The sequence below is a fragment of the Desmodus rotundus genome, chromosome 8, assembly GCF_022682495.2.
Source record: "Desmodus rotundus isolate HL8 chromosome 8, HLdesRot8A.1, whole genome shotgun sequence".
In the NCBI taxonomy this organism is placed as follows: Eukaryota; Metazoa; Chordata; class Mammalia; order Chiroptera; family Phyllostomidae; genus Desmodus; species Desmodus rotundus.
Window position 1 is genome coordinate 73914200 of NC_071394.1, and position 16204 is coordinate 73930403.

General features: G+C 40.2%; 1 protein-coding gene across 7 annotated transcripts in view; it reads left to right on the forward strand.

The window, feature by feature from the left end:
- Positions 1-2633: 2633 nt before the first annotated feature.
- Positions 2634-16204, forward strand: part of EOGT (EGF domain specific O-linked N-acetylglucosamine transferase) — a 62472-nt gene continuing 48901 nt past the window's right edge. Inside the window, exons 1-8 of one of the 7 annotated variants that reach the window (XM_045192338.3) lie at positions 2634-2760; positions 4300-4355; positions 4664-4733; positions 7069-7292; positions 8474-8574; positions 9159-9267; positions 11181-11275; positions 11624-11728. In XM_045192338.3, the coding sequence (XP_045048273.1) occupies positions 7083-7292; positions 8474-8574; positions 9159-9267; positions 11181-11275; positions 11624-11728 (620 nt within the window). In that variant the 5' untranslated portion in view covers positions 2634-2760; positions 4300-4355; positions 4664-4733; positions 7069-7082. Of the gene's footprint in view, positions 2761-2810; positions 2947-3587; positions 3725-4299; positions 4356-4663; positions 4734-7068; positions 7293-8473; positions 8575-9158; positions 9268-11180; positions 11276-11623; positions 11729-16204 lie in introns of those variants that run through there. The other 6 variants (XM_024556701.4, XM_045192336.3, XM_045192337.3 and 3 more) reach the window with 6 other exon arrangements.

The following is a 16204-nucleotide window of genomic DNA, read 5'->3' on the forward strand; positions in this document are numbered from 1 at the left end:
GCTCAAGTAATCTTTTCTAGACCTCTTGGAGGTATAACTACCCTCACAGGAGCAGCACTTGAACTCCTTTATTGTAATCTTGTTGTCTGAATACCATCTGTTTTCTGTATGTTAAATGTTAACTGTCTGGTACCCATCAATGTAAAAGATGTGTGTATCTCTCCATTTTGCTTTTTCTTGAATTCCAGAGATTCCCCCCACCTGCTTTGCTTTCTCCTACCTCCTTAATCTACCATGAGTGGATTTCACTTAATCTTTACGCTTCGCTTCGTTGATTCTAAATATATAAAGCCAGAACTGCCATTTTCTCAATTCACTGAGATCTTGCTTCTGGGCATGTCCTCAGTTTGGTTCAAATAAACTTTAATAAACGCTTATAAAATTTTTCTGTAGGTTTGGATGTTCTTACATCAACAGAGGTAATGGGAAGGTTTTCTGTTTGCTTAATATTAAAGTCTCTTCTATATGGGCAGAGAATGGCAGTTTTATACAATGCCATGCCTATTTGTCTCTTGAAATTACAATCTTAATTTTTTAAAGTATTTATTTTTTAGAGAGAGGGGAAGGGAGGGAGAGAGAGGGAGAGGAACACTGATGTGAGGGAGAAACACTGATTGGCTGCCTGTTGCAGGAGCCCTGAGTGGAGACTGAGCCTGCAACCCAGGCACGTGCCCTGACTGGGAATCGTGACCTTTTGTGGGATGATGTCCAACCGGTGATTGGGCCTTATCAGTTAGGGCACAATCTTAATTTTTTAAAATATGTATTGTTTAAAAAATCTCTGGTCATGTTGATAAAGATGAGCTTTGGAGGCATTCAGCTTCTCAGCCAATCCAGTCCTAGGCTGTTTACCATTGCCTTGGCAAACTCCTCCTACAGCCCCTCCCTACCTCTTCCCAGTGATCTGATCAGATCTCTATCATTTCTACAGTAAGTCACTTAAGGATTGTTCTGCTGTGGTATGCCACAACTGGAGAGCATTTAGATTGATTTACTTTCAGTTATAAAGAATTGCTTTTTAAAAATTTAATTTTGTTTTATAATGTAAAATTTTTACATGATTCTAAAGTCACATCTATATAATTATATTCAGAGAAGTTATCTTATAGTATGTGCATGTCCCTTCCACGGTGCTTTTCCACTCAGTATGTCTTGCAATGTATAGAGATAGTCCTCAATCCTTTTTCATACCTGCATAGTTCAACATTGTGTAGATATGCCATAGTTTAGTCAATCATTCTCCTATTCACAGATGTTTTGAGTTTACTATAATGTTAATTTGAAGAAAGTTTAAAGTTTAACATGGATGTTTTAGGCTGTTGAGAATTAGGATGAGAATGGCTGTTGCAGTAATACAGAACTCAATTTCATGTTCTTAAATCCCTATCATGTTTCCTCTGAGTCTGAGTGACCACAGCTTAATATGTAGTCATTTAAAACAGTGGTATATGCACGTCACATCAATTTAATGGGCTTGAATGTCCTTACAAGGACTCTAGCCTATTTTTTATAAGCCTTTCCGGTGTACTGTTTTTTAAAACTATATATATTAATAATCTGTATATGTATACATATATAGTTTCTATTTTACATAACTCAGTAGCAAACCAGCCTGTTAAAAAAACTTTTTTTAATGACTTCATTTTAAATCAGTTAACAGGAAAGCTGCATTTCCTGTAAATGACAAAAATAGGATGGTGGCAAATAAGCCGAGAAAATCAATTTTGTAAATTACTGTCATTTGTATGTGGTGGGCAAAGTATGAAATAGACAAAGTCTTTTACATAAAGAGTAAAGGAGTTAGTACTGTAAAGTGCTTTAGAACAATGACTGGTGTACATCAAATACCGTATTTGCTTTATTTGAAAAATATCCAGGTAACATTCTTAATTCGTAAGGTTTCTAATGGAACTCATAGCAGTTCTCATAATAGCATCTAGAAATATTTTAAAAGAATGTAAGCCTTGGAAATAAACTGTCGTGTTTCCTTATGATTCTATCATTAATACTGGTGACTGTGAGCATAAGTTTATTTTGATTGTATCAACCTTCGTGCAATCTGTTCTAGTTGAATCAGTATTGAATGATCAACTCTAGTATGCTCTTTATGAGACCGTGTGGGAGATGGGCAAATTATTATAACAAAATAATAAAATTAAACAATTAGAATTTAATAATTATAAAATAAAATGATAAAAATTAAACTCCACGAAGTAGATTTGAACTTGATGAGTTTTCGGATAGCACGGAGAGGCAAGTACACTAATATATAATGTGCGTGGACTCCAAAGAAACCTCATCACCAGAAAGTGCCTCAGATTTGAAAGTTAGGGTGACAACTTCAGCCTCAATTAAGAAAACAGTGAAAATTTGCCTCCCTGCAACGCAATCAGAATGAAGGAGAGTCGAGTTTTTCACCACCTTATCCAGTGTCCTCCAACGGCGGCCGAGAGGACAGTCGGGCTTCTTCAAGTCCCTCTGCACTTTCCAGCTCAGCAGAGGCTCGACCCAGACCCCTGCTGAGAGTGCGGGGGATGGCTGGCTAGCCCAGCCCCTCAAGGGGGCGCAGCGCAGGGGCAGGCTCCACGACCCAGCTCTAGCCCCGCCTCCTGGCGCTGACTGGCGGGGGTTCGCGACTCCCTGGCGCCCCCTGGTCCGGCTCAGCGCCACAGGTTTCCGGTGAGCTTCTAGCTGTACAGGACGACTCCCTCCTCCTGAGCAGCTACCGTCTCTGCCGGCTTCGCCAGAACCCCGTTCCAGGTGGGACTTGCCCCACGAGCCTCGCTGCGCCTTCACCATCCCCTTCGCTGGGTGGCCCGGCTGCGCACGCCTCTGTTGCCCCGGGGCGCTGTGGGCGCTCGTGGGTGCTCCCGACCGCTCCTGGTGCGGCTCCCCAGCGGGCTGCAGCCACCCGCCGCCAGGCTCCCGGCACTTGGCCCCTTCACGGTAAGGGTAGCGGGGAAGATTCCCGGTCCCCGACCGACGCAGCATGAACCCGGTTTCCCAGGCCCCTCTTAGTGGAGCTGGGGAGCAGGGTTGGAAGGTGCGGGGTGCCGAGCAGGGTGTGGGGGGTGGGTAGGGTGTGGACAGCCCACGAGATCTCTGCGTTCCTTGAGGCAGCCAGGGCAGTGCGTGGGGCGGAGAACCTGATCGCCGCTCCGTGGCAGCGGAAGGGCTCTGGCTGCTGACTCCGCGGTGCTGGTTCCTCCACTGACGTTCTAGCCGACCTGGCAGACCTCCCCCCAGGCCTCTCAGGCAGCCAAGTCCCCTCACCCCCAGCCGTGTACAGACCTTGAGGATTATGGCACCGCGCAGCGAGTAGTTTAGGAGTAGTTGTGAGTCTCCAAATGTGTAGCTTTTCATTTGTCTACTGCCATCTTTAAGCTTTCCCACGTCTGTCACAGAGCAGTGCTCCATCTCACCCACTGTGGTCCCCCCAGCAGCCGCGGCTTTTCACCTCTCATCATCTTTCAGGCGTTTTCCTTTTGTCTACCACCTTTTAGGTCTCTGGGAATCTAGTCAAGGGATGCAGGAGTGGAGGGAGCCGGCTGCTTTGTGCTGAAGGAAAAAGTACCTCAGCCAGTAAAGCTTCTAGCTGCTGGAGAAGGGCCCCACCCCTCCCCCGGGGGACGTGCAGGAGGATTCGTCACTACAAAGGCCTCTGCCAGACCCCGGGGATGTGATCTTGCACCAGCAGCTACCCGTTTTTAGTTTATGCAAGTAGGTACGTGCCCTTTGCAGAAACCAGGTTTCTGTTTTGAGTCTTTAGATTTTTCCCGTGACGTAAGCGTTAAGCCTTCATGGATCTGTGGCTTTAGTAGTGGCTATAGCTCCATCCAGGACAATGAACTTGGATAACCAAAGGGCAGGAGGACTTTGTCATAACAATGGCTTTATTTCTGGGGAGGATGAGTCAAAGGATAGGATGTCCTGTGTGTTGAACAGTGAGGCTCAAATAGTGTGATTCAGTGAGTAGGATTACTACCTGCAAATTGTTTGCTCCTAGGAATGTTTTACCTGTCCGTACCAGTTGATGCCTGCATAAAATTAGCTGCCTCATACCTACTGAGCATTAGAGTCTGGTTGAGGATGGTTCCTGTAACTGCAGCTTGATATTCATTAAGACAAAGAAAGGGCACCAGGAGCCAGGCTAGGCCTTACGTCAATGCCAGGCCTTTTGTGTACAGGCTATCTCATAAATTATTTTTTATCTTAACATTTCCATTAATTCAGAATATTACATGGAGAGTAAAATCTACTTCACCATCTTTTTAAGGTAATATGTTTCATTTCTGACAGGTTTGGTATATCTGAAACATTACAACAGCTTCTGAGTGGTTCTGAGGATTAAAGAGGTAAATATTTTCATTATACGATACTGTTACTATTAAAATGTACTTTTAAATTTTATAAAATTGCTGTCAACTATTGTTTAATAAAAGTTCTAACCAAAAAGATGAATTCAAATCACCTTTACAACAGATAACAGTATACTCTTTAGTTACACCTGAATGTAAAACCATTATATTTACCACTCTAGAGGGGAAAGGATTTCTTCTTCTTGTCCCCATTGTTCAGTGATGATCTGTTGGCCTTGGAACTTGAGGCTTAATGGAACATAACAGTACGTTTCTAAAAGTCCCCATCTTTACTGCCCCAACAGGGGTGTCCATCCTGTGACCTACGGCTGCATGCAGCCCAGGAGGGCTGTGAATGTGGCTCAATTCAAAATCGTAAGTTTACTTAAAACATGAGGGTTTTTTTGTGATTACATGTCGCAATGTATTTAATGTATGGCCCAAGACAACTCTTCTTCTTCAGTGTGGTACAGAGATGCCAAAAGTTTGGACACCCCTGCACCTAGTTAATGAAGACTGATTTTGAAAGTTTGGTTTTCCAGTGTGCCCCAGTAACAGCAGACCGTGCTGGGAAGCAGCTAAGCTGTAATAGAGCTCTATCACCTTCTGGAAGGAGCACTTTTATTTTTTAAAATGTTGCTTCGATAGCAAACTTTTTTTTTTAGATGTAATTTTTTTATTTTTAAAGAGAGGGGAAGGGAAGGAGAACAGAGGGAGAGAAACATAGGGAAACAACTATCAGTTGCCTCTCAAATGCACCCTGTCTGGGGACTGAACCTACATCCCAGGCACGTGCCCTGATGGGGAATCAAATCAGCGACCTTTGGCTTTGCAGGATGATGCCCTGAGCTATCCTGATCAGGGAGTTTTGTTTTTTGTTTTTCTTAATAGAGAAGAGATAACACTAAAGTGAACCAAGAATGATTATTATCTATTATATATTATCTATGATACTGTGATTATTGTCTATCATATATAGGGGAAATCTGGTCCAAGAGATTTAATCTTTATGGGATGAGTTAGAAATGTACTAAGGTGTATGACCATTATCTCTTTACAATTCTAAAGCAGGACAGAGAGAGTTAAGGATCCAGTCTCTGAAGTGGACTGCCTGGATTTCACTGCTAGAGTTTCTAAGTCTTAGCTATTATTATCATAGATTATCATTATACACACCAGAAGGTAAGCTTCACAAGGACAAGGAGTTTAGTTCTTGATTGCACGTTCACTGATGCATCTTTGTTACTTAGAGTACCTGGCACATAGTATATTCTCACATACTGCTTGTGATTATTAGTTTTATTTAGCACATACACACTTGCTCAGAGCCATGACACTTCCTTTTTCTTTTGTCTCCCTGGCATGTTTTCCATTATTCAGGTCTCAGCTCAAATGTTACTGAGTACCCCATACCCTGTCCAGCATGGCTTTAAATATTTATTCAATAAATACATCAAATTTAACATGGCAGGAACATTTAAACACTTTACCAATATTTAACTCACAGCACCCCTATGAGGAAAGCTTAATATAAATTCCATTTTTACAGATGAAAAAGCTGAGGCACAGAAAGATTAAACAGCTTGCTCAAGGTCATACAGCTCAGGGAGCTACAGCTGGATTCGAACCTAGTTGGTCTAGTTTTAAAGTCTTTGTTAAGGCATCAACAAACTGGATCATATCAAGGCCTTCCTCCTACTTTTGTAAACAAAGTTTTATTAGAACACAACCTCCCTGCCCCCCACTCCTTTAGCACAGGCCACGGCTGCTTTCCTGCCAAAGGCACTGTTCACTAGTTGTCACAGAAACTGTACAGCTGGCAAAGTCAAAAATATTTTACTCCTTGGCCCTCTCCAGAAAAAGTTTTCCAGCTCCTGGTTTATTTGAGTAACAGCCCATGTCATCATCTGAAGTTGTTGGTTTGATTGTTTATTTTATGTTTCTTGCACTAGGTTATAGGCTCCATGAGAGCAGGGGTCTTTCATGCTTTGTTATCTTCTGTATCTTAGCTCTGATATGAAAAAAAAAAACCTGAGATGTTCTCAATTAAATTATAGGGGCCAGAAAGTGAGAGAAAGAGACAGACCTGTTAGTCTGTGAGTTGCTGTGTGCCAGCTAACAATGGACTGTTCATATTCCTGTTTTGTCTGTTGGGATTTTGGATTAATTTCCAGGTGGTTATTCTGCAGATTATTTTAGCCAGCCATCGAACCCCAGGAGCCTCGCTTGTTTACACATGGGCTTTCCAGACCTGTCCCAGCCAATCCGTAGGAGCTGGCATTTCTTCCTATGGACTCTGTGGTCTCTGAATTGGTGCTTCCCTTCCCCCACCCCTTTACCTCTACGTGTAAATTCTTTCAGACCACCTTCTACTTCCCCCTACTTGATGTGTAAAAAACTCTGGGATGGCAGATTTGCTGCTGGGAGTTTAGACTCCATGCCCCCAGACCCATCATCTTTTTTGGCTAGCATTTTTGGCTTAATAAAACCTTACTTATAAAAAGATTTGCAGCCATGGAAGTTAAAATATTTTAGTGTAAGACCTCCTAACACAGTGCCTGGCCCATAACAGATGCTCAATGAGTATTTGTTGAACAAAAGAACATTACTCAGTGATGGAGCAAAATTCATTGTAATTATGCTTAGCCCTTGACACCTTTGATTTTTAGAGGATATGTCTTAATTAATATGTTTTCGATGTGATCTGTAGGTTTGGAGTTTGCTATGTTAATGCTGCTTATCTTTGGAATATTTCTTCATGACATCCCACTGAGTAGCCAAGATGAGGCTTCTCCAGGGGCCCATGGCATTCCTGGTGAACCTCTGTTTAACTATGCCAGCATCCGCTTGCCAGAGGAGCACATTCCCTTCTTTTTGTACAATAATGGACATATTGCCATGGTCTGTAAGAAAGACTCCCATTGTCCTTATAAGGTAAGTATTGTTTCTTTTCCTCTTATTTATTAGAAGTATGAAATTTAGACTAGCTTACCAGTTCTGCTTTATAAATTGAAGGTAGAATTTCATCTTTTGGTTGTAACTGTGAGTCAATTGTATTTCATGTAATGCTTCTAAGTGACCAAGCTTTGTTTAAAATTATGTCCCACTCACAGCAGTGAGATTTAAAATCTAAATCACTACTAAAATAAATAGGCAACCAATACTATTTGTATACTCTATAAATTAATTGTTAGATTTTATGCAAAAAAGGATAATTTTTGGTTCAAGGTGTGAAATTCGTTTTTCTTTCAACTGCACCTAAAAGGGTCTCTTAGCACTTAATTTCAGTAACATCACTGCCCTGTCTCCATATAATTAAGATTGCTGCTACAGCTTTCCTTCTGTTTCAGAGTTGTTGGAAAGGCCTCAAATTGGTTGGAGCCCATTAAGAGGGCCCTTGAGGCCCTAGAGATCAAAGCTGGGCAGACTAGAGACACTTCCTTTCCCATGGTGCTGTTAACACAGGAAGCCTGCTGAGAAGCAGGCCTGGGACTCAGGCCTCAGAGTCAGACCACAGTGCTCCTGGGCTATGCACAAGAGCTTTCCAGGCTCTCTGGCCAACAGCAGCTGTGGTGTCCTCCATGGGCTGCAGGGCTTTCTATGTCTGTGGCATCTCTGCTGATCTTGATGGATGAGTAAAGTTGTTGATCCATTTAATTTAGCTCTGATTCTTTTGGTGACAGAAATTCCATTTTCTTTTATTTGTATTTATATTTTATTGTATTTTTCCATTACTATTTATCCCCCTAGAAATTCCATTTTAGATGACTCTTAAGAGACTGATTTTAGAATCAGTTTACTTACTGGAGATAGGCCATTCATGAAACTGCCTCCAGAAATTTCAATTCACGTGGCCTTTGGTAGTCTAGGTAAAGCCTAGACTTTTGCTTAGGGGATAGACTGAGCAGGGGGTGGTGGTTAAAGATATTGGTGTTAAGAAACTTAAGACTACTTACTATTCTTAGAATTTAATTGTCTTTATTGCATGAATATGTATTATAAAATATAAAAGTGATAGTTCTATAAAGCTTTGTTTTCTTTGTAGAAAAATCTAAGAGTTCTTTCTAAATGTCAGAAGAAGGGAGCCCAGTCTAAATGCACATTTTATGTTCTAGAAACACTTAGAAAATCTAAAGTATTGCTGGGGCTATGAGGGATCCTGCAGACCAGAGTTCAGGTTCAGTTACCCTGTTTGCACCTATGTCGACATGGGATGGTAAGTTTCCAGATGGAATAATTCTTCCCCTTTAAGTCATCTTTCTCTGCACTGTATGCTGATGCCTCAATTCCCAGCTGGGCTTTTTTGGTTTTAGATAGTAATTCCTTTAGATATGAGAATTCAACTTGACTCCTCCCCTCCACACACACACAGGAATATCTCATTTCCTCTGCCAGAGGGAGAAAACAGTATATAGAACACAAAAAATGTTTTCTCTCAGCAAACACTAAGAAGATAAATTGATGTTTTCCTCATGATTCTGGAGGGGAAAGTTAAGTATAATTATTATTTTCAATACATGCACAGCTAATGGAGTAAAGAAAGTACAGTAATCGACATTTAATTCTCTTTAGTTCCAGATGATGCTAACTTCACACATTTATATGTGTATTTGTATTATAAGGGAGTACATCTGTAAATAACTTATTTTGGTAATTTCTTATAGCAAGAGTTTATTTTAGAAAAATTATGATAGTTTACTTAAATTAAAAAGTGCTAGCAATTTAACCTTTAGAAAGAAGATTCAAGTTTCAGAAAAAGTAAAAAGAAAAAAATGACAGAATGTCTTTGTTTTCAAATAGGACAGACAGTCTGGAGTCAGCCCAGGACACGTTCTGGAAGCAAGCTGACTTTGGCTATGCTGGAGCGCAGCTGCGGGAGCTGCATGTGCTCTGCCAGCCTGAGCAAATGGTGAGGTGCCCTAATAGTCACGAACATATATTTGCACTTAATATATTTGTGCCCTTTAGATCACAATGTAAAGAAAAGGTAGATAGCGCTGTGGAAGGACTCCTTGCCCTCAAGTATTCATTGGCTTAGACTTTTATTTAACTTCTAAAAATAGGTTCTGTGTCCTTTGGAAACCGTGTCCTCATTTCACACATATATCAGATGGCCATATATATTTTTTTGGATGGCCATATTTTGAGGCAGTCAAAATATCACTAGGTTTAGAATTTTCCCCCCAAGATGTGCTGAAGAAGATAAATTGATAAATTGCATCTTTACAAATTTCTTTGCAAGTAGTTTGGAACAGATGATCCACCCCAGTTTGCAAATAGCTGTTCTATCTGTGAGCTGGTTGGATTCCCACAAGCATAGCAGAGAGGAAAACAGGGTCCTCAGAGACATTAACCAACTTTTCTAAGACCACACAACTACTACATAGAGTTATACATCTAGAAGTAGAATGCAGCTTTCTGTGTGCTGTCAAGCGTGCCACTTTGCACACAGTTGGTAAAACAAAACATTGCCCAGAGGCAGTTTGGGATAGTCGGTAGGAGGACAGGGTCTGCACTGTAGGGTTCAGATCCTGATTCTTGGACAACTTTCCTATTTTCAATTCTGCTTTTAAGCAATTCCTATTTCAGACCTGTGGTAAGGATGAAATGAGATTCTGTATATAAAAATGCTCAGTGCAGAGCCTGGGTCCCAGCAAAGGGCTCAGTGTTCGTTTTTAAAGGTCGAGGTAATTGTAAGCACTTACGATTAATGTCTATTTATCTCTCATTGTTTTTGAACCCTGGGCGAATCTCTGATATTTTAGGCATCTCCTTTATCTCCAGGCAATCCTGAAAATAAAAAACAATTAAAAAATGCACTTGCATTAATAAAACTGAATGTATGCTCTATAGCGCATAATAGATGGAGGATGTCACATAATAGAACTTTAAGCAATTCTCTCAAGGAAGCATGGCATGAATCCACACTGCTGCAGGTTGCCTTTAACAGATGTTTTATATGTTGAATCCTCTGGCCTGAGTCTAGTTGTTCATATGGAAAGGGTAAGAGAAGCGCCACAACCCACCTTGCTCACATCTTCCCAGGCAGTTTGTAGAATGCTTTCCTGGCCATGATCTACCTCCACATGCTCTGTGCTACCGAATATGATCCGTTAATAACTGTGGATTCCAAAATGTCCAGATCAAGGTGAAGGTCTTGTGTTCATGGGAATTAGGGGAAAAACAATGAAATGGTATTTAAATCTATAAATAAAATCATTGAAACTTTCTCTTTCAACACAAACCAGATTGGGAGAGACAGGAACAGGTTCTGATACTTGAATTTTAAACTTATTTATTTCATTGATTTTGAAAGGATTGCCCTCATGTTACTGTTGAGACAGGAACTCGTGGTTTACAGAGAGTACCTCTTACCATATTGTCATGCTGCCCTTTCAGCCTAGTTACTTTAATGTCTTGTGTGCATTCTTCTTTGTTTCATTTGTCTCGTCTTTGGAAAATGCTTTTTCACTCAACTGTTGTGGTAGTGATGGTTCTGGGTGCTTTTGTTTCTTTTTTCTTAGAGGACTGAACCCCATATTCAGCTCTTGTCTTTAAAACTTGAGGTGATATAAATAGCACATTTGGGAGTTTTTAGTCACCTAAAAGTAAGAAAATTTTCAAACCTATGCTTGGCCAAAGCCTTCTGGGAGGGGGACAAGTCTTTAAATAGAAGCAGTCTTTGGGAAGCTTCTGTCACCATGCTGTGTGGTGTGAACTTGAAGGTGCACATACCATCAACATGTCTGGCAGGTATGAGTGTGTTCTTCAAATGTTAATACTCAGAGTTGTTCTTTTTCTTTTTTCTCATTCTTATTTTAGAATGATTCAAGTCTGGTATGTTCGCGTTACCTTCAGTATTGCAGAGCAGCCAATCTCTATCTTGATTTAAGAAACATCAAGAGAAACCATGACAGGTATTTAAGGTGTCGATGTTAAAATCTAATGGAAATTCTGAAATATTTCCAGGTCCAGGGATATGCCTTGTATTTGCTTCATACTGATAGGGTGATGGGGTTGAGGACAGGTGGAGGATGGAAAACTCATACTGGCCATGAGTTGACCATTGTGAATCTGAATTATGGGTCCATCAGCTTCCTATGTCATTCTGCTACTTTTGTATATATTCGAAATGTTCCATTATAAAGAGTTAAATTCTGGTGGAAAACCAGTTTTGGAAATTGGTAAATCACTTTGGTTACAACTCATGAGCTTGAGTTATGAGAAATTTCCCAAACTCAATTTAATTTTTTGTTACCCATCAGATTTAAGGAAGATTTTCTCCAGACTGGTGAAATTGGAGGACACTGTAAACTTGACGTTCATACATTGATGTCTGAAGGTCAGCGCAAAAGCCCTCTGCAGTCTTGGTGAGATTCTTTTTGTTTTGTTATGTCTTGTTTTTATTATGTTTGTAAAATATTTGCCTTTATTTTTGGCACTTGCAGATTTTGATAAGGACTTTCAAATGGAAAATTTTACTTCATTTTCGAATAATTTGGCATGAATTTGGGGAGTGATGGCTACAGAGTGAATCTGCCAGTTATATCTGAATCAAATGTCTTTTTTTCTGTTTTGTTTGCTTTTATTTTTTCCTTTTAAACATTTTGTTGTTTATGTTATTGCAGTTGTACTAATTTTTCCTATTTTGCCCCCTCCACTCTTCCTGCCCCCCATTCCCACAGTCAGTCCCCTCACCGTTGTCCATTTCTGTGGGTCATGCATATATGTTCTTTGATTAATCCTTTCACCTTCTTCCGACCAGTCCCTACATCCCCCTCCCCTCTTATAGCTGTCAGTCTGTTCCATCTTTCTATGTCTCTGATTCTGCTTTGGTCGTTAGTTTTGTTCATTAGATTCCACTTATAAATGAGATCTTATGGTATTTGTCTTCCATTGAGTGGCTTATCTCACTTAGCATAATAGACTCTAGTTCTATCCATGCTGTTGCAAGGGTAAGAATTCATTATTTACTGCTGTGTAATATTATATGTTTATAAAATATTAGGAAGTGTGATATAGTGCTTACTGGTTGCTAATGAAAGAAAAGTTAGTTTAAAAATGAATTTTTATTAACTCCTCATTATTGCTGTATGTGTTTTGGGAATATACTTTTTAAAAAAAGAAATACACATTTATTGAAGTATGTAACAAGCATGTAGAGAAGTATACAGTTGGATTATGAATGAGTGAACCTACCTGTGTCACTGTTACCCAGGTCAAAACTAGACCCTCATCAGCACCCCAGTTTCTCTTCTAGTCACAACCCCATCTTCCTGTCCAAAGGCAGATGCATCCTGACTTTCAATACTGATTGATCAGCCTTTTGAAGTTTATATAAACTGGAGAATACATTTTGATTTAAAACATTTTCAAAATTAAACTATTTCCATGGTCTATCAAGAAATTTACCATCTCTAGAAATTAAGGAATTAGGGTAATTTAAAACAACTTATTTTAAAATACTTTTAGGCCCATAGAAGTTTAAACATAATACAAGGAGTTCCCATTGTACCCTTATCCCGACTTCCTCTAATGATGACATCTTACATAAATAATATAGCTCAAGGATCAAAACCATGAAAATCTCATTGGTACAATGTTAATAATGAACACATTTGGATTTTACCAGTGCTTATATATGCTCTCATTTTTTTTTTGAAATCTAGTTCTATGAAATTTATATCACTGCCTAGGTGCGTGTAATCACTGTCACAATCAGGATACAGAACTGTTCTAGCATCCCAAAGAAACTCGCATGCCACCTCTTTATAGTCTGAGGTTCTGAGCACTCAATTCTGATGTGTGGGGTGGTTTCCACATATCACCAAGCAAGTCTCTGAAACCATCTGGATGTCCTACAGTTCAATTCAATTCTAATACACTGTCCCACAGGTTAAGGGCTCAGTCCCACAAGACTGCGGCTCCCCTTCAGGCCCCAGTCTCAAGGCCAGGTTGTCACTTGTGCTTCTCACTAATCAGCGATAGATTGGAGGTTCTAATGATCCCTTCTTTGGTTTAGTTTGCTAGAGCGGTTCATTAGAACTTTGAGAAACATTTTACTTATTAAGTGGTTTATTATAAAAGAATATAGCTGAGGAACAGTCAGATGGAAGAGGTGCATTGGGCAAGGTATGGGGAAGGGTACAGAGCCTCCTTGACCTCTCCAGGCATGCCAGTCTCTCCAAACCTCTAAGTGTTCCCCTACCCAGAAGCTCTCCTTTTAGTTTTTTTATAGAGGTGCCGTTATATAGGCTTTGTTGACTAAATCATTGGCCACTCATTGATTCAACCTCTAGCCTTCTTCCTTTTCCCAGAGGTCAGGAGGTGCGACTGAACATTCTAAACCTCTAATCACACCATTGGGTCTTCCGGCAATCAGCCCCCAACTTAAGGGTGGTCCAAAAGCTACCTAATTAACACAACAAAAGACACTTGTATGGCTCTCATCACCTTAGAAATCGGAAGGGTTTTATGATCTCTGTGCCAGAAATGGGGAGTAAGACCTAATGTTGTAATATTATAAATCACAATATCACAAGTCACATAGGATACTCTTATGTTAACTTTTGAGGTCAAACATTCATTGTAAGCAAACCCTTCTAGAAAATAATCTACTATACATCTGTATAGCATTGTATAGTCTACAATGCAGCATCTTCTTTGAATTAACAGAATATTGTGTAGGAGTTCCTGTATTCTAGTGGGCATTTTTATTCCTAGCCATTTTGATATCTAATTCCACATGGTAGTTTCCTAAGGTGTATTTGTATCAGTTATTTATTGCTGTGCAATATTTTACTCCAAAATATGCCTGCCCTGGAGTATATTTATATTTATTATCTATTACTCTGTGACAAATTACTCCAAAATTGAGCAGTTTAAGACAACAAACATTCATTTTCTCATGAAGTTTCTGATGGTCAGGATTTGGAGGCAGCCAAGCCGGGTGGTTATGGCTCATGGTCTCCTACGAGGTCCTAGTTCAGTGGTTGACAAGGGTTGCAGTCATCTCTAGATTCAGCTGGACCTGGAGCATAAGTGCTAACAAACAAATAGCTTGATATTTCTCTAGAAAAATAGTTTTATGTGGAAATTAAAAAAATTGCAATTAAGGACATGCAGTCTAATGGTGAACCATGCCCAAGTCTAGAGAATAAAGGAGAGGGACATTATTTTATAGAGAAAGGGGAGAATTTAGAGGGGTTGTTGTAAACAAAGAGCCCATTGGAAGAAACTGGGAGTTCAAAGTGTAGCAGCTTTTCATTGGCTGAGTTGTAACTGTCTTTTATTGGTTGAGTGGGTTCCTAAGTGAGAAGGTCCTTCTTACTGTTGTAGTAGTAGCTAGTAGAACATCTTTCTGTGGAGATGGACAGTATATCTTTTCCTGTTTGGAATGATTGATCATGAGTGGTAGGGCATGAAGCTCCCCCCTACAGGCCCTCTTAACTACAATTTAAATGAGCTTTTTGTTGACTAATCTTTGAATAAGTTTTAGTTTTTCTCTGGCTGCTGTTAGGAGGTATCATTTCTTTGCCATGTGGGCCTCTTCCAAGTGCTACTCACAACATGGCAGCCAGGATCCCCAAGAGAGCCTATGGTGAAAGAGATAGAGACAGAGAGAGAGAGAGAGAGAGAGAGAGAGAGCGAGCGAGCGAGAGACCGACCAGAGAAGAGGAGGGGCGGGGAGGGGGTGAAGGGAAGGGGGAGAAACAGACAGCATGCCCAGTGGAGGTCTTAGTCTTCTTTTGCGCCAATCTCAGAAGTGACACACCATCACTTCTGCCACATTGTGTTCATTAGAAGTGAATCACCAAGTCCAGCCCACACTCAAGGGGAGGGAATTAAACTCCACCTCTTGAAGGGAAAAGTGTCAAAGAATTTGTGGACATATTTTTGAAACCACAGTATTTTAGCATTGTGTGTTTTAAAAGGATCTGTTTGATATTTGTTTTACATCAGATATGGTTTCAAAGATGAAGTGTTACAAATGATCTTTTGGTTAACTCTAAATATCTTTTTATTTTAAAAAAGGTTTTATTTATTTATTTTTGGAGAGGAGAAGGGAAGGAGAAAGAGAGGGAGAGAAACATCAATGTTTCTCTTGCATACCCCCTACTGGGGACCTGGCCTGCAACCCAGGCATATACCCTTTACTGGGAGTCGAACCTGTGACCCTTTGGTTTGCAGGCCAGCACTCAATCCACTGAGCCACACAGCCAGGGCAACTCTAAATATCTTTTGTCACATGCTTGTGATTGTCTTCTTTTATGTGGAAGGAACCTGTGTCATGTGGCTTTCAAAGATGTTTTCTAAGAAAAAGGCTTTCCTTTCTTCTGGGAAACTTAGCTGTCTGCTATCTTTCCAAGACACTGGATAATTCTTTTTTTATTTTAAATTTAAATATTTTATTGTTTGTGTTGTTACAGCTGTCCCAATTTTTCTCCCATTGCCCCCCTTCATCCAGCCTATTCCCCACTCCCACAGTCAATCCCCACACCATTGTTCATGTCCGTGGGTCATTCATAAATGTTTTTTGACTGATCCCTTTACTTTTTTACAACCACTTCCCCCCTCCCCCTGCTCCCCTCTTACAGCTGTTCTATGTTTCTATCTATGTTGTATCTTTAGTCTGTTCTATGTTTCTATGCCTCTGGTTCTATTTTGCTCTTTAGTTTATTTTGTTCATTAGATTCCACTTATAAGTGAGATCATATGGCATTTGTCTTCCACCGACTGGCTTATTTCACTTAGCATAATATTCTACAGTTCCATCCATTCTGTCCCAAAAGGTAAGAATTCCTTCTTTTTTACTACTCCCTGGTATTCCACTGTGTAAATGTACT